The sequence below is a fragment of the Danio aesculapii genome, chromosome 25 (assembly GCF_903798145.1).
Source record: "Danio aesculapii chromosome 25, fDanAes4.1, whole genome shotgun sequence".
NCBI lineage: Eukaryota > Metazoa > Chordata > Actinopteri > Cypriniformes > Danionidae > Danio > Danio aesculapii.
This window is the reverse complement of record NC_079459.1, coordinates 28,826,457-28,851,510: the sequence shown is the minus strand read 5'-3', so window position 1 is coordinate 28,851,510 and position 25,054 is coordinate 28,826,457. Positions and strand designations below refer to the sequence as shown.

The window sequence follows — 25,054 nt, the reverse complement described above, 5'->3', positions numbered from 1 at the left end:
ATTAATAATTATATGAACGTATGATCTCATATAGCTGTCCCCCCCACTTTTAAAATGCCCGCTACGCCCCTGATTGTTATTCATGTTTCTGTCTGCATCCCTGTATATCCTCGTGTAATACAGCGCTCATATAAATTATGATAAATTATACCCCTATTTGAATGTGTGTTTATATATAAACATTTTAGGAATCGGTAAAATCCCTAATTCTGCATTGTTTTATTGATTTATAGGACTGTGAGGAGTCAAAGTTCATCATACTGGGCCAGATCGTTCCTTGTTTTACTCATGAGACTGACACTTGTTTGAAATCTATCGTGGTGCTTTTTGACAACGACAAGAAAAATGTATGTATACCACTTCCACAACTACATCACAGGTTGATTTATTTAATATTTTAATGCCATATTAGCAGCATTGGCTATATTCATGGCAAAACCTATAGTAAATATACAATATATAACATGCGTTAAGATGGCACGGTGGCTCAGTGGTTAGCACTGTCGCCTCACAGCAAGAAGGTCACTGGTTTGGGCCTTGGCTGGGTCAGTGTAGAGTTTGCATGTTCTCCTCGTGTTGGCGTGGGTTTCCTCCGGGTGCTCCGGTTTCCCCCACAGTCAAAAGACATGCGATGTTAGTGAATTGAATGAACTAAATTGGCCTTGTGTGTGTGTGTGTGTGTGTGTGTGTGTGTGTGTGAGGGAGAGAGAGAGAGAGTATGAGTGTGTACAGATGTTTCCCAGTACTCGGTTGCGGCTGGAAGGGCATCTGATGCATAAAACATATGCTGGAATAGTTGGTGGTTCATTCCGCTGTGGCGATCCCTGATAAATAAGGGACCAAGTCGAAGGAAAATGAATGAATGAGTGAAAAGAGTCACAGTGCTTAAAACATTTCACATTTTTGTTAAACTTTTCTCCCTCACACCTCCATTTGTCAACCAAATCAACAGGTTTCAGCCATCTTACCGCACAACTTACTGAGACAATATACAATCTTTTAGTTTGATTAATGATAACACAGATCATACAGTAGATGTATATTTGGCTTTTCTCATAAATCATGACTGTGTATCTTTTGTTTTTTCAGCCTCTGTTTATTAAAGCTGACGGGACGGTGCAACACAATGCAGAAGTTTCACTTCCTTACATGACAGGTGAGAGAGAGGATAAGCTATGCGTTTCTTTTCTGTGCTTTAAACCTATATATGAAGTGTTTTTCAAACTGTATGTCTCTTTTCCAACCAGCTGACTTCACAGTGTTCAGGCCATCATCTTTTCACATCATACTTCAGACTGTCTTTGGGCTGCAGGTGCAGGTACAGCTGGTTCCTCTCATGCAGGTGTACATCACCGTGGATCAGAGCTTCCAGGGCAAGACTTGTGGTGAGAACTCTTTCTTAAGAAACAAGTTATCCACCTGAACTTTAAAACAAACATCGCGATGGCCTATAATGAGTGCTTCTGCACAGGTCTTTGTGGAAATTTCAACAAAGTTCTAGCTGATGACCTGAAGACCCCTCAGGGGGTGGTGGAGGGTACAGCGGTTTCCTTCGCAAACGCCTGGAAAGCCCAGTCCAACTGCCCTGACCGTTCTGAGAGGATGGATGACCCCTGTTCCTACAGCAGTGATAGCGGTAACAGACGTTTTGCTTCCAAAGTCAATATAGCGATCTCAAGACAAATCAGTTTACCAAAACATATCTTTCACATATTTCTCACAAATTTCCGTAACACTTTATTTTAAGGCACTGTTATCGTTATTAATTAACTATGACTGCTGCCTTAGTAGTCTCATAATTTGCTGCTTTTTAAAGGACTACAATTTTACTCCTTTTAGATGTAAGATAAGTCTTTGGTGTCTTCAGAATGTGTCAGTATACCCATCAGGTTATTTATTGCACCCTGTTGAATATGTGAATTTTGAGGTAAGAGGACTGTGTAGCTGTTTTTGTTGCCTGTGGCTTTAAATGCAAATGAGCAGGATCTCCCCACCCACCATTCCCACATGCATGCCTGTTTCTCCTTCTACGTCACATCAGATAAACAGTAGTCAGTGACAGAGACAGACACGAGTGAAACAGAGCCAGTCAATCAATTCGGTGGGCAGGGAAAACCACACTCCTACTTTGCGGTGGGCCTCAAAATCACTGGGATTTCAAATTAATTTGTTGTGTTTATATTACTTGTTAGGTTTATATCACTCCAATATGACATTGGACACACTATACGCACACACAGTTCTGTCCAAACTGTTCCAAAAGTTGATTTTGCATCATCATAGGAGCCTTTTAACAGTTAGTAAGATAGTAGTTGGGTTTAGATTTATTATTTAGCAGGATTAGGGACGTAGAAATAAATAAATGGCCAATACCTTAATAATAGTCAGGTATTAAGCCACTAGTTATGAGTGAGGGTTCTAAATTAAATGAACTGTTACCAAAATGTCTTATTAAGAAATCTCTTAATGAACAGAACCACACAAGAAGGTCTGAAATGGCTGTCATACATTACTTCAACATGAGATGACTTTCTTCACCTTTAAATGACTCTTTCTGTGCTGTATGTTTGCCTAAAATACCATGTTTTATGATTTTAGAGCACTTTGCTGAGCACTGGTGTTCCAAGATGAAGGACAAGGAGAGCCTCTTTGCCCAATGTCACGCCACGGTCAATCCAGACAGCTACTACAAAGTCAGTAAATAAATACAAACTCTGATCTGAAACCATAGCACATAAAGTAACCCGAAGTATTTATATCCTGTTGTAGTATAGTTTTGCTACGTTCAATTGCTGACAACTGAAATGTTCTGTTGTCAATTAAATATAGCAACAAAGGCTCATTCTGAAAACATAGTCCCGCGGACATTTCTGGAGACCACTAATTATGTAGCCGGAGGTAGGTATGGCTGCATTTAATTTTTTTAAGTGAACGCTTCGGTGCGGTATAACGCCGTTCCTTTTGTCGCTTACCAGCTGACCGCTTACCTCCATGTGGAGGGCTTTCCTGCCACAAACAGTTTGTCCAGTTAGCTCATCGTGTACGTCGGCGGACTTGAGACGCAGAGAGGAGTTGTCCACGATGACGACCGGGTTCAAGTCCAGGGAAGTGCGGTTCCAGAAATCAGGAAAGACAAAAAACAGAATCCAAAAAATAAAACGAACGAGTGAACAACAGGGATGTGGTAAAATCCGAAAACGTCGTAAAAATCAGACGAGGGCTTTTCTTTTTCTGGACGCTTTTGTAAACCGTCGACTGGATTTAGGGAAGTCTGCGGGCGGGCGGATGTCAATCGGTAAAATTGGTTGGGTTTAGGGAAGGAGGAGGGTGGGTTGTTCTATAGCAGGGGTAATCAACTATATTTGTCTGGGGGCAAGGGTATTACCAGACAGTCTCCTTGGGGGCCGGACCACCAAGAAGAAAATCAAATAAAAATAAACTTTTGGCCTAACATTTTGTTAAGTTTCAAACTAGTATCAAGCATGTTGTTGAAATTTAGAAATAAAAAAACAAATGTTAAGTAAGGGCATGAGGAAAAGTTAAGCGTTCGTTCGTTTTTTTTTTTTTAAGCCTGTTTGAAACAAATGCTTAACACCGCATAGTCTGTCTGAGCACCACTATTTTCTTTTTGATCCTCACAATTTTGGAATCTAGTCGCGGGCTGGATTGAACGGCTCAGCGGGATTCGGCCCGTGGGCTGCCAGTTGATGATCAGTGGTCTATAGGCCGGTCATTCAGTCGGTCGACAGCAGCCTCTGGTGGGTTCACGCGAGAACAGCACAGGCACGAACGGCACTCGCGAGAGGCATTTGAGTTGCGAAAAAGCGCACACAGCAGCCTCTCACGGATTTGCGAAAACAAAAACTGCAAAAATACTTACCTCCCAGGACGTATTTCACATTCTCCAGAAATATTCGCGGGACTACGTTTTCAGAATGAGCCTGGGTTGAAATAAGGTTTGTCTGATAATGAAAAAATCTTCTCAGTCCAATAAACAAGACATCACTAACAGATCACGGTGATTGTTCACACAATGTTTTTTGTTCACAATTTACTCCATTCAGTCTGTAATAAAGCACATATTTGTTTCTTCACATAACTAGATATTATGGTTTCTAGTAAAAAGAACATTAAAAATTATTCACAAATTGATATCAAATGTCCAATTGTAAAGTCATGAATCGTATACCACTAATAGGGAATGTACTGTACAATATATCCACAATACTCCACAATAAGCAGGGACAACACATTAATGTTCTTTCAGAGATGCAAGTACTCCAGCTGTACCTGTGAGAAGAGTGAGGACTGTCTGTGTACGGTTTTCTCCTCATATGCCCGGGCCTGTGCGGCTAAAGGTGTAATCCTCGAAGGCTGGAGAGAAATTGTGTGCGGTAAGATGGCTGAAACCTGTGGATTTGGTTGAAAGATGGAGGTGTGAGAGAGAAAAGTTTAACAAAAATGTGAAATGTTTATTTAAAAGCATTGTGACATTTAGGCCCAATCCCAATTCTATTTTTGTACCCCTAGCCCTTCCCCTTCCTCTTGGTTCTTAAAACAGAGTGTGAAGGGAAAGGGCTTCAAAATTTACGCCTAAGAATTGGAACAGCACTACAACACCTGCACACGTCATCATACAGTATGTCATTGCGATCTCCTACTTCATATGAGATAAGACGATGGTGACTGCTGTAGTTATTCCAGTTGTGTTATTTTTTGGTATTTTTCTTCAGGAAATCACTGAAGGCAACAATATCATGTTATCATAACAATCTAATGTGGCAATAAGATCGTAACTATACTATATAACTATACGCATTTACACAGTGGCCCTATTCATCTATGTAAACACACTGAAAACAACATGAACATAATAGCAGACACTGTAAAAAGCTCATTCCCAGCTGCTAGACAGGGTATTCGAGTGTCATCGAGTCACAGAATGTTGTGGGACTGCTATACAGGAGTTATTATTATGGATTATAGATAGCCAAATTTAGTGGCTTTTATTTTAGCATTTTTCTTTTAAAAAGCATGACGCTAAAACACAAACGCCATAATGAATGTAATAAAACATGTGCTTGTTTGTCGTAATAATGACAAAAAATACTAATTTGTGCATCTCCTGACTTCCGTATGCAGTCATGCTGCTGTTGGTGTATTCTGGGAAGATTTTTTGTACTCCTTGGTTTTGAGTGTAGTCTGGAAAAATCTCTGTTTCAAGGGGTATCTAGCACTTCCCCTTAGCCCTACGCCTAAGCTAAACTAAGCTAAAGAGAATTGGGACACCCCTACCCCTTGTTTTGCACATTTACGTGAAGGGGTAGGGGTGTCCCAAGTGTTACGGGGTAGAATTGGGATTGGGCCTGATTTAGTTGACAACACTAGTTTGTTACTAATAGATGCAAGTAAGTTGGTCTGCTTGATTCTGTGGTAACGATCATGATATGGTTACAGTTTACTTTTAATTTTATGTTAAAAAAATGCTCAAGGGTGAGATTGCCATATTTCAGGATCAAAAGTTTTGAATTACTAAAATGCTCATTTTGGATTTCTTCCCACAGACAAGTATATAAAGGATTGCCCAGCCTCACAGAGCTACTCTTATGAGCTGCAGAGCTGTCAGCGTACCTGTGTTTCTCTCGCCTCCGAGCGCCAGAGCTGCAATGTTGACTTCGTTCCCGTTGACGGATGCGCATGTCCAGATGGACTGTACCAAGATGAGAATAATCTTTGTGTACCTATGGAAAAATGTCCATGTTACCACAACGGGCAGAAGATCCATCCTGGAAAGTCTCTCACTATTAGGGACGAACACTGGTAAGATCAGTATAAGCATTTTAGATATACAAACTGTACAAGCTATGAGATGTATAGAGTTTGATCTTATTTCTCTGTCCAGTGTTTGCATGAATGGAAAATTCCATTGTCGATCCTGGAAAACCCAAATTCTGGGTATGAAAAATTACTTTTATGTTCTCCATAGGTTATATTGGTATACTTTTGGTTTAACAATTTACATCTGATATCTTTTGCAGGATGCTCCTCTCCAAAGGTGTTCTTCAATTGCAGTACAGCAGGCCCAGAAGAATATGGCTTGGAATGTGCAAAGACTTGTTCGCATCAAGAAGTTGACTGTGTGAGTCCATATTGTCTGATAGGCTTATTAGTGTGGGTAACAACATAGTGCTTGTACATGATGCATTTGCTTCCCTTTTTCTAGTTCTCTCTAGACTGTCAGTCTGGCTGCCAGTGTCCTTTTGGTCTACTGGATGATGGCAGAGGGCACTGCGTTCAACCGTACAACTGCCCATGTAAACATGATGGACAGTATTATGCACCAGGATCAGTGATTGTTAAAGATTGTAATAAATGGTGCGTATTGTTTTATTTTTTATAAGTATACCTATAAAATACTTATACTATTTATTTTTAAGTTAAAGTTTTAGGGCCCTACCATACACTCAGTGCAATAAGGCGCAAGGCGAGTAGGGTGCAATTTGTTGCTATTTTCAGACCAGCACAAATGTAATTTTCACGTTTTGGGTTACGTTATTTAAATAGCAAATCCATTTGATCCCCTTTGTGGACTCATGGCTGTGCTGGTCTATTAAGGAGGTGTGTTTAGGTGCATTGTTGGCACGTTTCTATTTTGAGGAACTGAAACGGACCGCGTATTGACCAACTAAAGGCTGGTCTTAAGTCCAGCATAGAGCGCGTTAGTTATGCGCCTATGTAGGTTCTAATGCTTACACACTGCTTAATACACACAGGATGTACAGCGATAAACAAAGATCTTTACATATGAAAAAAAATTAAATGATTAAAATATCACAAAAAAAAATTATTTTCTTAGTAGGAATATTTAATATATGCATTTTTATATTTGTTTTAATAAAAACTCATTTATATTTGTCCGCCTGTCGGGTCTCAGAGACGTATACATCACCATATGGGACATAAGAATAGGACGTGTGTTTGGATATACACAATATAATCGTGTGTTTTGGGTTAACAGTTTTTTTGACCACACTTCGTTTGGTGTAAATTAAACCTGACTTTAGAAACAGTTTTGAAACAAATCTTTGCGCTTGACAAACAAAATTAAATATGAAGGCTAATGGATGTCTTCAGTGGAGTGAGTTTCCACTGTTCCAACTGAAAGCATTCAGTTTTTCCACTTACAAGTCCGCCATGTAAATTGCAATCCCCGGCATCCTGGCCAAATTTGCCCACTGGCCTCTGTCCATCATAGCCTCTTAACCATCCCCATTTCCTAATTGGCTTCATCACTCTGTCTCCTCTCCACCAATCAGCTGGTTTGTGGTGTGTGGTCTGGTGCAATATGGCTGCCTTCGCGTCATCCAGGTGGATGCTACATACTGGTGGTGGATGAAAAGATTCCCCTCAATGTGTAAAGCATGTCTAGAAAAGCGTTATATAAATGTAAGGAATTATTATTATTATTATTATTATTAAGTGCAGCATGGTGTGAGCAACTGAATCTTAAAGGGATTGAGAGATGAGACTCTGATTGGTTTAATGCACGTTATGCTTAAAACACAGTCATAACCCCTTAAGAGAATAAGCACAATGCTGTTAGACCATGCACCAGGGCGCAGACCCAATTTATCTGTCCTTAAAATAGCGTGAAAGTGAATTCCGACACGCCCTTAATGCTTTTGCACCCTGCGCTTCAGATTTTGCGCCTAGATCGCTAAAATAGAGCCCTTAGTGTTTTTAATTTTTTTAGTCCTTGTCATATTAGTTGTTTTTGGTATTTTATTTATTTAAAATTGGACCATATGAAAACTACAAAATATTGAAACTAGTTGAAATAATGTAAATTTTTCATTATTTGTACAATTACATTTTAAGTCTTGTTATTTTAAGTCTTTTTTGTAATTAAGTTTTTATTTCCAAAATGAATATATACATTTTTTTTACAGTTAGATAGAAAAGTACTTTTAACAGCTATTATATATCCCTCATCCCATTATATGCACATCAGGAAACACAGGATAACTGTAGTTTAGACCAAGCAAGTAAATAAATTACATTAAATTTGACTTTCATAGTATCAGGTGAGGGTTAAGTGTCTAAGCTTTTTTTGATGTCCCATATATAGATTTTCCACACCACAAAATATCCAGTTTAGCATGGTTGATCCAATCTGATTACCATTCTAGGTACAGTATTTCCAATGGTGAATGCAACCAATGCTTAACAGAAAGATCATGAGGGGGTTTTCACGTCTGTACCAACATTTTCTTTGTAGCAGTTGAAGCAGCTAACCAAAATTTACGGACCTTTGCATTTAGGGGAAATTGAGAGATATCATTCAGCAATAATAATACAAGATCTTTTTTAAGTGACTGAAATAATTAGTTTTATTTCTAAAATAATAACCCTGCATTAAATGTTTTATAAAAATGAAAACTCTGTGCACTCTGAATGCACTACTTCACGTTTCATTGCCTGTAGTACAAAACTGTGCAATAAAACAAGATTTGCGTCTACTTTAATATTTACAGCATTTGTCGAAGGGGAAATTGGTTATGTTCACAAAAGAAGTGTCCAGGAATTTGCACAATATATGGCAGTGGACATTATAAAACATTCGATCAGCAAAGATTCGGCTTCAGGGGAGACTGCAGTTATATAGCAGCTCAGGTAAGTGCACACTGTAGTACTGCGTCACCATTTCAATTTAATTAAACGTATATTTCAGGAGGCAAAGGGTCACATTCTCTTGTTTTGCAGAACAAGTGTGGGAATAAAACTGGTAATTTTCATGTGATCACCGAAAATATGCCTTGCGGAACAACAGGAACTACTTGCTCAAAGGCTGTTGGGATCCTTTTGGGGGTAAGGCCACATGTGTGGGTCTCTTGGCATAATAGTTTTACCTTTATTGGTACATTTAGAGTAAATAGAAAACTAAAACACCAAAGCAGTCACATTAATATGCTATAAGACTATGATCATTTTTAATGTAAAAGGTTAGGAAAGGTCTTCCACCAGAGGTGCCCAAACTCAAGTCCTGGAGGGAATTTAGTTCCAACCCCAATTAGACACACCTGAACCAGCTAATCAAGCTCTTTGTAGGTATACTAGAAACGTCCAGGCAGGTGTGTTGAAGGAAGTTGGAGCTAAACTATGCAGGACACCGGCTCCCCAGGACTGAGTTTGGGCACCCCTGGTCTTCCACTATTTAAAATTTGATGTATATAAAGTGTATGTCAGTCAGGTATGCTATACAGTTTTGTGCTACAACTTTTCCATGACTCCTCAATAATATGCCATACAGTATAATTTTAGTTTTTCTTCTCACTTCTCTCCCACACAGAGGACTTGGCTGCTGCTTTCTGATGGGACTGTAACAGCCACTGATATCGGAACTGGTCCGAATATTAAGTACAATGAGAGAAACGTTGGCATGTACCTTGTCATTGATGCTGCCATTGGACTGACAGTATTGTGGGATCGCAAAACCACTGTCCGGATCATTCTGCAACCTCAGCACATGGTAAATTTACATCTCAATCTGCAATGTTTTTAGCTGACACTTCTGCACAATTTACAAATCCAACAGTCATTGGAATGTAATGCAACCTGAGCATGCTGTTGTGTTTTCATAGGATGATGTTTGTGGCTTGTGTGGAAATTTCAATGGAAATGGAAAAGATGATTTTACCACTCAAGGAAACTTACCAACTACAAACATAATGGAGTTTGTTGACAGCTGGAAAGTGTTAAGCACTTGCCCTGATGCAGAACCAGATTTTGACCCATGCTCTCAAACTCCCAATCGAGAAACATGGGCAAAAATACAGTGTAGCATCATAAAGGAAGTTACATTTAAAGACTGCCATAGCAAGGTATATATGGAGCCTTTTGGGTTAATACAAAATTTCCTGTAATGTGGTATAAGAATCCAGCTAAATATTTCTTAAGTAAGTAAAGGTTTGTTCCTACAGGTGGATCCAAATCCATATTATGAGAACTGTGTGAAGGACTCATGTTCATGCGACACTGGTGGAGATTGCGAATGCTTCTGTACGGCTGTGGCAGCTTATGCTCAAGCCTGCAATGAGGCCGGTGTTTGTGTTGTCTGGAGAACTCCTGAGATCTGCCGTAAGGATCTTCAATTCTAGTGCAGATCTAGATTTTCAGCCAAGCATGAGTGTTTATTTCTTTTGGCAAATTACTGTAATTTTAATTTGTTTGATCATTTTTATACTTGCATTCATGTTTCCCTGTCAGCTGTGTACTGTGACTACTACAATGAACCAGGAGAATGCACATGGCATTACAGTCCTTGTCATACACCTTGCTACAAAACATGTCTCAACCCTGATGGTATCTGCAACAACACTTTACCCAACCTGGAAGGTGAGCTGCCATTCAGTGTACACCTGATTCTTTTTTAAATTTGAATGTACAAACATCAGCTATTAATAATTCTTGCAGTATAACTAGTGGTAAACTGAGATTAGAGATTAGAGATGAGGAAACCATTATGAATAACATTTTTGCTGAATTTTGCTATTGTTTCTTTGTAAAATTATTAAGCTTGTAAGTCATAAATTAAATGAGAGGATGATCCACCAGTTGACCACTACTAACATACAATATACATTTTGCAGGATGTTATCCAGAATGTCCAGAGGATAAGCCTATATTTGATGAAAAAAATCAGATCTGTGTGGAAGAGTGTCCTACGCCACCTCCACCAACAACAACACCAGAACCTACCACAACTACCCCAATACCAACAACTACCACAAAACCACCTACAACAACACCAGTGCCTACCACAACTACCCCTGTACCACCTACAACAACACCAGTACCTACCACAACTACCCCAGTACCCACAACTACTACAATACCACCTACAACAACACCAGTACCTACCACAACTACTCCAGTTCCACCTACAACAACACCAGTACTTACCACAACTACCCCTATACCAACAACTACCACAATACCACCTACAACAACCCCAGTACCTACTACAACTACCACAATACCACCTACAACAACACCAGTACCTACAACAACTATGCCTATACCATCTACATCACCTTGTATAATATGTGAATGGTCTGACTGGTTTAATGTGTATAATCCTGCATTAGGAGGAGGGAATGACGAAGAGACTTATAAAAATATTGCAGCAAGTGGAGGAGAGATCTGTGAACAGCCAGAAGATATTGAATGTAGGGGTGTAGCGGCCACACCTGGCATGAGTTTTGAAGATTATATTCATGAAACAAAACAGGTTGTACAGTGCAATGTTTCTTATGGATTGGTGTGTAAAAAGGATGAACAGAAATTCCGCCCCTATAAATGTTTTGACTATGAAATAAGAGTTTACTGCTGTTACGATTGTGGATCAACAACAACAGAATTTACAACATCACCTACCCCTGTACCAACAACTACCACACAGCCATCTACAACACCAGAACCTACCACAACTGCCACAGTGCCACCTACAACAACACCAGAACCTACCACAACTACCCCTATACCGACAACTACCACAAAGCCGCCTACAACTACCCCAATACCGACAACTACCACAGAGCCACCTACAACAACACCAGAACTTACTACAACTACCCCTGTACCGACAACTACCACAGAGCCACCTACAACAACACCAGAGCCTACCACAACTACCCCTGTACCGACAACTACCACAGAGTCACCTACAACAACACCAGAACCTACCACAACTACGCCTGTACCTACAACTACCACAGAACCACCTACAACAACACCAGAACCTACCACAACTACCCCTGTACCGACAACTACCACAGAGCCACCAAAGCCACCTACAACTACTCCTATACCAACAACTACCACAGAGCCACCTACAACAACACCAGAACCTACCACAACCACCCCTGTACCTACAACTACCACAGAGCCACCAAAGCCACCTACAACTACCCCTATACCAACAACTACCACAGAGCCACCTACAACAACACCAGAACTTACCACAACCACCCCTGTACCTACAACTACCACAGAGCCACCAAAGCCACCTACAACTACCCCTATACCAACAACTACCACAGAGCCACCTACAACAACACCAGAACCTACCACAACCACCCCAATACCTACAACTACCACAGAGCCACCTACAACTACTCCTGTACTGACAACTACCACAGAGCCTCCAAAGCCACCTACAACTACCCCTATACCGACAACTACTACAGAGCCACCAACAACAACACCAGAACCTACCACAACCACTCCTGTACCTACAACTACCACAGAGCCACCAAGGCCACCTACAACTACTCCTATACCGACAACTACAACAGAACCACCTACAACAACACCAGAACCTACAACTACTCCTGTACCGACAACTACCACACAGCCACCAAAGCCACCTACAACTACCCCTATACCGACAACTACCACAGAACCACCTACAACAACACCAGAACCTACCACAACCACCCCAATACCTACAACTACCACAGAGCCACCTACAACTACTCCTGTACCAACAACTACCACAGAGCCTCCAAAGCCACCTACAACTACCCCTATACCGACAACTACTACAGAGCCACCTACAACAACACCAGAACCTACCACAACCACCCCAATACCTACAACTACCACAGAGCCACCTACAACTACTCCTGTACCAACAACTACCACAGAGCCTCCAAAGCCACCTACAACTACCCCTATACCGACAACTACCACAGAGCCACCTACAACAACACCAGAACCTACCACAACCACCCCAATACCTACAACTACCACAGAGCCACCTACAACTACTCCTGTACCAACAACTACCACAGAGCCTCCAAAGCCACCTACAACTACCCCTATACCGACAACTACCACAGAGCCACCAACAACAACACCAGAACCTACCACAACCACCCCTGTACCTACAACTACCACAGAGCCACCAAAGCCACCTACAACTACTCCTATACCAACATCTACCACAGAACCACCTACAACAACACCAGAACCTACTACTACTCCTGTACCGACAAGTACCACAGGGCACCCAAAGCCACCTACAACTACCCCTGTACCGACAACTACCCCAGAGCCACCTACATCAACACCAGAACCTACCACAACCACCCCAATACCTACAACTACCACAGAGCCACCTACAACTACTCCTGTACCAACAACTACCACAGAGCCTCCAAAGCCACCTACAACTACCCCTATACCGACAACTACCACAGAGCCACCAACAACAACACCAGAACCTACCACAACCACCCCTGTACCTACAACTACCACAGAGCCTCCAAAGCCACCTACAACTACCACAGAGCCACCAACAACGCCAGAACCTACCACAACCACCCCTGTACCTACAACTACCACAGAGCCTCCAAAGCCACCTACAACTACCCCTATACCGACAACTACCACAGAGCTACCTACAACAACACAAGAACCTACCACAACTACCCCTGTACCTACAACTACCACAGTGTCACCTACAACTACTCCTGTACCGACAACTACTACAGAGCCACCAAAGCCACCTACAACTACCCCTATACCTACAACTACCACAGAGCCACCTACAACAACACCAGAACCTACCACATCATCTACGCTGTCAACTCCACCCCCTGGATCAACACATGAAACAATAAGTCCTGTAACAAAAGAAACAACACCACATATAACACAACCGGTTGTTGTAGATACAGCAACAACAGAATCTCCTACTTCGACAACCCTTATACCAACAACTACCACAAAGCCTACTACAACAGAATCAACCACATCACCTGTCCCAACAACTACTACAAAGTTTACTACAACAACACCAGGGACCACCACTTCACCAACCCCTACACCAACTCCACACTACGACTGCCCTGAATGGGACAAAAACGTACAATTCTATATTCTTTCTTTCAAGTTGTAACATTTTAGTGCTGTAACTACTGTTATCAGTATCCATGATGCTATTTAAATATTCTAAGAAACAACATGAGATTGATATTGCTAAATGTTCTACTAATTTCTTCATCACCAGACAAATGAGACCTTCATCTTGTGTAACTGCACTATGGCTAGATGCATAGAAGACAACATCATCGAAATTATTCCATTTGAATGCCCTCCACTTCAGAATATTACCTGTGAAAATGGCAAAAATCCAGTGCTTGTCTATGATGAGCACTACTGTTGCCAGTATTACACATGTGACTGTAAGTAAACCAATCTTCACATTCTTGCAACCATTACAATTAACAACAGCAATGTCCTTACAGCACAATGTGCTTAATTTTATTCTTCTTTTAACCGTAGGCTTCTGTGAAGGCTGGGGTGACCCACATTACATCACATTTGATGGACTCTTCTACAGTTACCAAGGAAACTGCACTTATATATTAATGGAGGAAATTAGGCCTCAATACCACTTGACGATTTACATTGACAATGTCTTCTGTGACCCTATTGAGCATGTATCCTGTCCTAGATCCATTATTGTTTCTTACAACAATCAAGTCATTACACTTAAAAATCACAATTTTTTCGGAGGTGCAGACCTAGAGGTGAGTGTTTTGGACTACTTTACCAGGATTACTTCCTACTCTGAGTATCCTAAAAGTGTCTTATTGTCATCTCCTGTCCTAACAGGCTCTGATGGGCGATGTTCTGTTAACGCTACCATATGCTCACAATGGTGTGAGGGTTGTAAGCTCAAGTTTAGACCTGTTCCTAAGTATTCCACAGCTCAATGTTGATGTATCATTTGGAGCCACTGGCTTTAGCATCAACCTGCCATTCCAGCATTTTGGAAACAACACACAAGGTCACTGTGGTAAGTAACAATTTGGATGGTAGAGGTTTGCTATCATGCTCTGTCCATCTAACTGATTACCGAAAATATTTTACTAAGGAACATGCAACAACAACAAGGCTGATGACTGCATGATCCCTGGAGGGATCTTGGTGGACGACTGTTCAGTGATGGCAGATTATTGGGCAGCCAGTGGTGTAAATGATGAAATGTGTACTCCACCAACTGCATTGCCAACTGTTGGAGGTGATATCAAACCTACACCTAAGCCATGCAAGGCCCATCCTGACTGCTTCCTCCTTGGTAGCGAGTAAGTTGATTTCTGTGTGTTATTGTTATAAATTTCAATATGCATATCTTCCAAAGTGATACATACTACTGCTATCTTTCTCAGGTTGTTTGAAGCGTGCCATGCTCATGTGTCCCCTGACAACTTCTTTATGGGATGTGAATATGATAGTTGCCATATGAGCAACCCTACTGTTGTGTGTACCAGTTTGCAGAGTTACGCAAGGTCTTGCTCTCAGTTAGGCATCTGCGTACACTGGAGGAATTACACTAACCTTTGCAGTAGGTTATAAAAACAGTTTAAGTTTTACATCATTGGAAGGTTTAGATATTAATTGTGTTTCCTTTTCTTTCTCAGATATTGAATGCACAGAAGATAAAGTCTTCAATCCTTGTGGTCCTGCTGAGCCACCAAGCTGTGACGATATGTATGCTCATTTATTTACATTTCAAAAATAATTTAGATTTATCAAATGGAAGCTTGGTACTTGTTAGGTATCACAAATTATTAGCACGATTAGCAGAGGTTATATATAAACAAATTTTTAAGAGGATCATTTGCTTATGATTGACCACGATGGGTGTATCACACGATACACCAATCAGATAAATTCGAAAACATATAAATAGCCAGATTTCCTTAGCTTAACATTTTCATCTTGAAGAGTCCTCAATCCACCCTCACTCTTTACCCTCTTTCTTAATTAAATAGGGGGAGCTCTTGAGACCTATCTGAGCTCATACTTCCCTCTCACCCGATAAAATGGGAGGGAGCCCCGGCTTCGAGGATCTCTCGAGCTCAGGGCTCTCTCCCAGGACAGCATGCCAAACCCGCTCTCATTTATCAATCATCAGCTACGTGTGAACTCTTGAATATAGGTTTAGAGTTAACACAGCATTTCTTGCAGATTTAATGGGAAGGGATAATGAAAGCATATAATAAAAAGGATATATTTTACAGACCTGAACAGAGAACCATTACAGTGCCCACAGAGGGCTGCTTCTGTCCTGAAGGCACACTGCTCTTCAACAAGGACTCAGGAATCTGTGTCAGCAAATGCGGTAAGAAGAATCTGAGTCAAGTGTGTGAATGAGTAGGCATTAAAATGGAGTGTGGCTTTGACATCTTGCATGTCTTTTAAAGAAATATATTAGTATGATTATTCTCTCCCCTTTTTGCTTATTAGGATGCATGGATGCCTCTGGGACACCACGTGAGGTATGGCGTTTTTTAAAAGCTATTCAGTTTAACTATATTATACGCTGTTTTCCACCAAGGAAACCAAGGGTGCTGAAAAATAATTGGCTAAACTAGCATTGGACGGGTTAAAGGGACCAAAACAAAGACAGACGTTGCGGCACGTAAAGCACATTTTCAAAGCAGAATATCTGACTTAGGCATTGTTTTTCAGATAAACAATATGTTCACTTGGCATGTTTCTTAAATATCTGCAAACATATTATGGTATTTTTATGCTTTAAAAGAGTCAAAAACTTACATACAGCACCTTTAAAGATCTGTTTCATTTGCCCTAGCACCAAAGACCAATACCATACATACAACATGTGTATGGCACCTACATCAGTTTAACATGTTTACAACACGTAGAAGGGTTAAAGAAGATGTCTGCAGTTAGGAGAGATATGGAGTCTATCTATCATTTTACATTGTGTTTCTCTTGTTCGTGTGCAAACAGATATTTTCTTAACATTAGACCAAATATCACCTCTCATTTGACCACATTGGCCAACATTGATCCTCCAGTAATTGTCTGACAGGCTAGCTTTTGTAGATTTTTCCACATGTTAGCTATAACCAGTGTTACATTGGTAATTGGTAATCCTTAAGATCTCTCTGATTGGTTGGTTTAGCCAATAGAATCAAAAGTAATGAAAGTGTGCAAAGAATTCAAGATAGCACAAAAAGAAAGCTGTTCTGATGTTATGCTATTGCACTGCTTCGTTTTTCATGTTGAATTATGAATAAACATGATTTATATCTATTGATATAGACAGCTATTTTCATAAGTAGTCACCTGAATATGTTGTGTTATGTATAAATACAGCTTTTTCGGCTTTCATCACCGCTAGTTCTGTTAATTTGTCTTGGTAAGTCATGGCCTTAAAATACTTTTAACCTAATCCACTTCGTTTTTAACGGCAGTTTGATGAGGTTTTCGAGTACAACTGCGAGGAGTGTGTCTGTGAAAAGGCCAGCAAATCAGTGACCTGTAAACCCAAGAGTTGTCCTGGCGGAAACCCTGAGGTGTGCACTGAACCTGGCTTTGTGCTGGTCAACTACACCGATCCCTCGGAACCGTGCTGCAGCAAACAAGTCTGCAGTAAGTCAAGTTTGACAGTTTTCAAAGAGATTAACTTCAAGTTTGCGTCATCCTTTTCTTAAGTCATCTCTCATTGTGTTTGGTGATGTAGATTGTGATGTCAGCATGTGTCCACCTTTGGATAAGAAGTGTAATATTGGATATGCACCAATCCTGGACGTTCCTGAAGGCAAATGCTGTCCAGAAATTAAATGCGGTATTGCTAATTTTAATCCTACATATATATATTTTTGTTTGTTTTGTATATTATGTCTATTTTGATTATAAATTAGGTCTGTATCACTTGTTTGAATATCCAATGCAGTTTTGTTTTATTATTTCTTTTAGAGCCAAAGAAAGTGTGTGTCCACAAAAACACAGAGTATGAGGTAAATGAAATTAAGTGTTTTTTTTTTGTAATGTAATAATGATAAATTCAAGGATTAAAAATCTCTATACCATCACTTTCCCCAGCCTGGTACCACCATCCCGGTCATTGACTGCCAAGAATGCAAATGTACTTGGGATGTGGATCCCAAATCACAGTTTTTCAAGATCAAATGTGGATTTGTGCAGTGCAATGAGAAATGCGATCCTGTAAGTTGCACAATAAGCTTCTGTGTACCTTGTTTCAGAACCCATTGTGATTTTCGTTGTCCTCATTTGATGTTCATTATGTTCGCCAGGGTTATGAATATATTGATGACTTTAGTGACTGCTGTGGAAAGTGTGTGCAAACTCACTGCGTTGTCAGTATTGATGGCGTCAATCATGTTCTGCAGGTGAGGTCAAACATGAAGCATTTTAACACCTTGAGGTATTGCCAAAGAAGACATTTACTCACCCTTATTTCCAATAACATCCATTAGACATTAGCCACTTTCACACAGTAAAACCAGTAAATATCCGTAAAATTACTGGAACGACTTTACTGGTCAAATTTTGAATAGGCGTTTCATAAAAATAACTCTTTTCACATCAATTCTGACATCATTAACAAGAAATGACCTCTTAGCAAAGTTTATTTATAATCTCGAGAAGATCACGTGCTTACGATTGTCCACAGCTGGTCCCGCATTAGCTAACACATGATTCACCAATTAGTATATTCGTCTTGAAGAATCCCCCTTTCATGACATGGCGGCCCAGTGATTAGCACTGTTGCCTCACAGCAAGAATGTCACTGGTTTAAGTCCCTACTGAACCAGTCAACATTTCTTTGCGGAGTTTGCTTGTTCTCGCCGTGCTTGTGTGGGTTTCCCCCAGGTTCTCCGGTTTCCTTTCACAGTCCAAAAAACACACAACCTAAGTAAACATACCAAATTAGCATCATAGTCAAGCTCTTAGTAAGTCATTCATCTTTTTTTAGCCATCCCTATATCTGTCAATAGCCATGAATACGTCAGGTAAGTTCATAGAGAGCTACCTGAGCTCAAACTTCCCTCACACCTTGCTAACAGGAGGAAGCCCAGGGCTCAAGGATTTTAAAAGCTCAGAGCTCTTTTCCGAGACAGCATGCCAAACAATCTTATTACCAATCATCAGCTAAGTGTGAACTCTTGAAATGGCCGTGTTTTTCACTTGTAAACATGAAGGGCGTTGTTTTTAAAACATGAAGGTTTTCTTTTTTGTATTTCAAACTGAACTTTAGAAGAAAAATGTTGTCACTAGCACAACATGCAGCTAAAAACTGTTATATTAACACATTTGAGTACACAGAGGTCTTTGCAATGAGCATGGGCAATTCTGTGGATATATAGAAAAAAGTACTGTGAACAACTTCAATAATTATGATATATGGACAGAACACTTCTGCATGTCGAGAGATACGTTTCGGTATGTGCTGCAGCTTGTGAGACCTTCTTTGTAACTTATCATAAGCATTTTAATCATAGTTTTTTCCATGGTTGACACTAAGAAGGAACATGGAAGAGTTGTCTGATTAAGAAGCAGCAGCTAAATATGTCTGCACCAGGGGTGCCCAAACTCAGTCCTGGAGGGCCGGTGTCCTGCATAGTTTACCTCTAACCCCAATCAGACACACCTAAGCCAGGTAATCAAGCTCTTACTGGGCTTGCTAGACACATCCTGGCAGGTGTGTTGAGGCAAGTTAGAGCTGAACTCTGCAGGTCACCGGCCCTCCAGGACCGAGATTGTGCACCCCTGGTCTGGCCAAAGGATCCAAAAGCTTTTATTTTTTCTAAACAGAACAGATGTGAAAGTGTCTTTTGTGTCGGAATGCTCTAATTGGCTGGAGTAGAAGTCACTCGTTAGCGCATTCTGAATTTGCATGTGCTCATACTGGCAATTTTCCTTCTGCGTTCACACAGTGCAGAATTTGAATCGTTTGTTGGTAGTTGCAACTTTTCATTCCGGAAAATTGACAAAGCAAACTTGGCGAAATACAGTTGAAGTCAAAATTATATATATAATAATATATATATATATATATATATATATATATATATATATATATATATATATATATATATATATATATATATATAACATATATATATATATATATATATATATATATATATATATATATATATATATATATATATATATATATATATATTTTTTTTTTTTTTTTTTTTTTTTTTTCAATATTTCTCAAATTATGTTTATCAGAGCAAGAAATTAGGAAAAGTATTTCCTATAATATTTTTTCTTCTAAAAAAGTCGTATTTTGTTTATTGCTGTATTTCTGCTAGATTCGACCTATTGTTTTATTTTGGCTAGAATAAAAGCAGTTTAAATTTTTTTACAACCATTTTAAGGTCAATATTATTAGCATCCTTAGCAATTATCAGCAATATTTTTTTTCCGATTGTTTACAAAACAAACCACTGTCATGCAATGACTTGCCCAATTGCTCTAACTTGCCTAATTAAACTAGTTAAGTAATAAATCAGTTATTAGAAATGAGTTATTAAACTATGATGTTTAGAAAAGTGTTAAACAGAGATTGGGGTAAAAAAAATATACAAGGGGACTTCAACTGTATATATACTGTATATCTTTTTTTTAAAAAGGGCCTGTTCACACATGATCTCTTTACAGAAAATTACCAGAAATTCTCCAGAAAAGTCTAGATGTGTGAAAGGGGCTGTTAGTTCATCTTCACAAATAAAGGTATTTTTTTCATGAAATCTGAGAAATCTTATTTATTTTCTCTTTTCAATCACAGGAGGGAGCCTCTCTGCCCACTTCAAACCCGGGCTGTGACAAAATCACATGCAGTAAAGTTAATGGACAGTTCATCGCTGTCAAATACACAGTCCAGTGTCCTCCTTTCAACATTTCCAACTGCCAGCCTGTCAGTAAATCACACAAACACACACGTACATGTTTTACTAACTCACTATGGTGACACACATGACATTCTGCCTCTGTGTTTCACTCTGCAGGGAACTGTTCAGGTGTCAGCTGATGGCTGCTGCCATGTTTGTGAGTATAGTCCAAAAAAAACAATTTGGCTTTTTGTTCATTTAAGTCAAATGCATGATTAATTTGACTGTATGTTCACTATATAGGTGTGGACCAAATTAAGGGATGTCAAGTACAGTCCATTCGAGATTTCATAAAGCACAATGACTGTCAATCAGAGAAGAAAATGGACCTGGCGTTTTGTGGTGGAGACTGCAACAGTTTTAGCAGGTGAGTGCGCATTGTAGTGGAGTTTGCATGTTCTCCCTGTGTTGACGTTGGTTTCCTTCGGGTGCTCCGGTTTCCCCACAGTACAAAGACATGTGCTATAGATGAATTGGGTAAACTAAATTGGCCGTGCACTGTAAAGCCCAATAAGTTAAGGTAACTCAAACCATTTGAGGAAACTAATTGCAGCAAACCATTTAAGTTCAAAAACTAATCCTAATGAGTACTGTGAACTTACTCCATTTGAGTAAACAAAGCTATTTGAGCACAGTAAAACCCGATAAATGAAGAAACATTTATCTCATACCAACTGAGTACTGTAAAAACCTAATAAGTTAAGGCAACTCAAAACCGTTTTGAGGAAACGATTGATACAAACCATTTGAGTTAAACTAATCTATAAAAGTACTGTGAACTTAATCCATTTAAGTTGAAGTAATGAGGTATTTAATTAACTCATCACCTTCAACACTGAGCTCAAAACTCTTCAAATGAGTAGATTTAACTTGCAGTCAAATTTGAGTTAACTACACTCATTTCATTTGATAAAGTTGACTGTTGGGTTTAACAGTGTAGTGTATGTGTGTGAATGAGTGTTTATGGTGTTTCCCAGTACTGGGTTGCACTTGGAAGGGCCTCCGCTTTGGAAAACATATGCTGGATTAGTTGGCGGTTCATTCCGCTGTGGCGACCCCTGATAAATAAAGGGACTAAGCTGAAAGAAAATAAAAGAATGAATAATAAGAAAAAAAATCACAGTATTACTAGTTTTGCTATATTGTTATAGTACAGTGTTTTGGTCGCATTGGCGCCCACAATTTTATCTCTGCGACCTCAAAATATATTTGGAAGCATTTGTGCGAGTGCATAAAATTGTTGTTGTGCATTTTACAGCAAAATGTTCACCACATGCGGTGACTTAGGAGGCATTTACACATTATGCATCTTTGCACCTAAAAACGGCAAACGCAGCGCTCAATAATGGTTTAAAACAGTTGACATGTCAACTTGCTGCAGTAAACACAGCCCGCAATGCTTGTCTTGCCTTCAAGCTCTTTTTATTGGCCCACTGCGCTAGAACAGAACGCGAATAGATTGGGTAATATCAGCTGTCAATCACTCAGTTCCGATGACAGAGAGCTACATCCGCGAAAATGTAAAGGTCTGGATACGAGAGAATGAAAACAACACTGACAGATTTAGTTTTAGAAACCACTTAAAGTTACAAATAATGGCACATCTGATTAGTGATCATGTAGTGGATGTTAATCCAGCATTTACACTTTTCGAAGAGTGGATAAAAGACCTCCAGTGGTTAAAGTCCGCTATGAAAATGACTAAAGCGTTCACTGTAAAGCCGGTGGGATGGAGTTTGCAGGTAACAGTGTTTGCCACATCTACACATTTTAAGCACGAGATGTTCTAACATTATTTAATGCTCCATTTAATCATCACGATGCTGTCAGTCGTGCGACTGGCACCGCGTTCACCATCGCTAAAGAGCATGCATTCACTAAGATGCAACTAATATTGCAGCTCGTGAAAAGACTGTTATTGCTATTAAGGTGACGTGTGCAAATAATAAGTTATATGTCAATATTATCTGTGCAATATCAGACACCACCCGTGAGAACAGCAGTTATTATTGTTAACTCAGTTCATCTCATTCATGTCAAGCAGTGTGTGCAGTGCCGGTGAGCACATGCACATTTTTGTTTGTTTGTTAGTTTTGATTAGTGTTGATTTCAAATGCAATAAATCTGTTAATATAAAACGTTTACTAACGGTGCTCATAATTGGTGGGTGCGTTAATTTCGAGCCCTGTAGTATGTTTTCTTAAATATAACATTTTCTTCTTTCTCTTTACATAGGTACGCTAATCCTGGATTGTCCTCCTGTAGCTGTTGCCAGGCAACACGCTCAAGTAATCGCACAGTCGATCTTGCTTGTGTAAACGGAGACATAATAAACCACACATACATCCATGTTGAAGAGTGTTCCTGCAGCAGAACTAAATGTCACGAAGTGGAAGTGAGCCAAACACTCGCTGAAACCAGCAGAAGAAAACGTAGCGTCAGATTTCCGTGAACAGGACCCAAAACAAATCTTAGTGAAGCTTTGATCGGAAACTAATTTAAAATTGCACATGCTATATGTTTAACATTTCTTAAACTTCATCTATAGAGCTTTGTTTGTTTTTCTTTGTTGGATAAATGTGTACTGTTTTCCTTGCATGCAATTAAAAGCAATTAAAAAGGCATTTTAAACCTAAATGTATGTGTATTGAGTGTTGCACTAGAAATGTTGATTTATTTTGACACACAGTACAGTGCTCAGCATTGAGTACACCCCATTTTGAAACTGAATATTTTTATCCATTTCCCAGTGAAATATAGGCAATGTATTTTGATGCATTTAAACAAAAACAGATTTATTAAACAGATATACTGTATTAAAATAATATTTTAGTCACCAAACATAATTAGAAATTGAAAGATAATACAATTAATTTCCAGCAAAATATTGCAAAAAAAGTTTACAACCTATAAAATTTCAACTACATTTTTAATGTTTTTGCTTCTTTTAAATTTATTTAATATTTTTCTATAACATCAATTTGGCTGTACTAGTTTTTGGACCGTTATCATAAGTTATTTTGTTAGTTCAGCTCCAGATTTGGCTTCAGTCCTGACTAATCTAATGTATATGTACAAATATTGTATAATATTGTAAAGCTTCCCATTAAAAATATGAATTTAAAAGAGAGATTTGTGAGGGGTGTATTCGTATATGCTGAGCACTGTATATTCACCATAGAATGGAGAGATACATTAATAATAACAATAAACTTTGTAAATAATTCTTTTAAAAATAACATTACTAGGTGGTAGGACTGCATTATTTTGAAAAAAGCATATCTATGATGGAAATATGCACATTATAATGCAACAGCTATAATGGTTTAGAATTGTGCAGGGGAAATTTTGTCTAGCATAAGTGGATCAGCTGGTTGTTCCAGTCATCTTACATTGTCATCATATCTTGAATACTGACTAACATGCATGGAGCTCAATCCTGTTAAAGTGACAAACCCAGCAATATTTCTGAAAAGATCCAATAATTTGTGCCCCAGGTGAGTAACAGTTGTTAATAATAAAATCACCGAACTTAAAAGTCAATCAGTTAAAATGAGTACTTGTACAATTTTATTCGATTGATGAAGTATTATTGTAATTTACCAAGAATACACATGAATCATTTTACTTAATACATTTAATGGAAAAATAAAACTGTTTTAAATTTTATTTATTGTAAACAATGACTTAATTTTTGAAGATCACTTAACATGAATTTTCTTGCTACTAACAACCAATGAATTTGCGATTCTTAAACTGTAACATAAAGTCAACAGTGAAGGGGCTTAGAAACTACTAACTAGTTGGTAACTACATTTATTATCACTTCAGTTGCACTGCTTGTTCTAAACCATGGTTAGTAGGTCGTAAGCTATTCGTAAAGTCACGTGTAGTCGAACTGAATGACGTATTATCCAATAAATGCATTTAAATTCCTTGAACTGCCTTAAAGTTCTGCAACTAATGCATCTATATATTACTGTCCTATGAAAATTTAATAATAAATCACATTTTTTATAGTACATTTCAGTCAGTCACTAATAACATATGATGCACACACCGGCATCACGAGGCAAGAATGCACGTAAAGTACAAATGAAGTTATTAAAACATTAACTTGCATTTTTTAGATCCTACATGAAAGAGAAAAGAGCAGGAAGAAACTTGTTTGAATTGATGAATACAGTTAACACAAAACACTCTTTAAAGAAAATTAAACTCTAAAAAGAGGGAGATTTAGGAGGAAATTATGGCTGCGGGTAGATTAGTTTAGAGTAGAATAGACCATTCTTCATTATCACCGC

General features: G+C 39.0%; 1 protein-coding gene across 1 annotated transcript in view; it reads left to right on the top strand.

Moving 5' to 3' along the window:
- LOC130219363 (mucin-2-like) overlaps positions 1 to 23,387 on the top strand; it is a 32,400-nt gene extending 9,013 nt beyond the window's left edge. The window contains exons 10-43 of the mRNA XM_056451759.1: positions 234 to 347; positions 1,090 to 1,156; positions 1,248 to 1,385; positions 1,472 to 1,636; positions 2,599 to 2,693; positions 4,268 to 4,394; positions 5,565 to 5,820; positions 5,903 to 5,955; positions 6,039 to 6,139; positions 6,224 to 6,375; positions 8,535 to 8,673; positions 8,764 to 8,868; positions 9,350 to 9,529; positions 9,642 to 9,881; positions 9,981 to 10,137; positions 10,267 to 10,395; positions 10,650 to 13,930; positions 14,075 to 14,249; positions 14,350 to 14,597; positions 14,683 to 14,866; positions 14,945 to 15,155; positions 15,240 to 15,415; positions 15,492 to 15,561; positions 16,095 to 16,195; positions 16,321 to 16,352; positions 17,298 to 17,475; positions 17,567 to 17,671; positions 17,803 to 17,843; positions 17,929 to 18,051; positions 18,141 to 18,236; positions 20,648 to 20,776; positions 20,868 to 20,907; positions 20,994 to 21,117; positions 22,986 to 23,387. Of these exons, the coding sequence (XP_056307734.1) occupies positions 234 to 347; positions 1,090 to 1,156; positions 1,248 to 1,385; positions 1,472 to 1,636; positions 2,599 to 2,693; positions 4,268 to 4,394; positions 5,565 to 5,820; positions 5,903 to 5,955; positions 6,039 to 6,139; positions 6,224 to 6,375; positions 8,535 to 8,673; positions 8,764 to 8,868; positions 9,350 to 9,529; positions 9,642 to 9,881; positions 9,981 to 10,137; positions 10,267 to 10,395; positions 10,650 to 13,930; positions 14,075 to 14,249; positions 14,350 to 14,597; positions 14,683 to 14,866; positions 14,945 to 15,155; positions 15,240 to 15,415; positions 15,492 to 15,561; positions 16,095 to 16,195; positions 16,321 to 16,352; positions 17,298 to 17,475; positions 17,567 to 17,671; positions 17,803 to 17,843; positions 17,929 to 18,051; positions 18,141 to 18,236; positions 20,648 to 20,776; positions 20,868 to 20,907; positions 20,994 to 21,117; positions 22,986 to 23,202 (7,749 nt within the window). The 3' untranslated portion in view covers positions 23,203 to 23,387. The remainder of the gene's footprint in view (positions 1 to 233; positions 348 to 1,089; positions 1,157 to 1,247; positions 1,386 to 1,471; positions 1,637 to 2,598; positions 2,694 to 4,267; positions 4,395 to 5,564; positions 5,821 to 5,902; positions 5,956 to 6,038; positions 6,140 to 6,223; positions 6,376 to 8,534; positions 8,674 to 8,763; positions 8,869 to 9,349; positions 9,530 to 9,641; positions 9,882 to 9,980; positions 10,138 to 10,266; positions 10,396 to 10,649; positions 13,931 to 14,074; positions 14,250 to 14,349; positions 14,598 to 14,682; positions 14,867 to 14,944; positions 15,156 to 15,239; positions 15,416 to 15,491; positions 15,562 to 16,094; positions 16,196 to 16,320; positions 16,353 to 17,297; positions 17,476 to 17,566; positions 17,672 to 17,802; positions 17,844 to 17,928; positions 18,052 to 18,140; positions 18,237 to 20,647; positions 20,777 to 20,867; positions 20,908 to 20,993; positions 21,118 to 22,985) is intronic.
- The last annotated feature ends 1,667 nt before the right edge of the window (positions 23,388 to 25,054 follow it).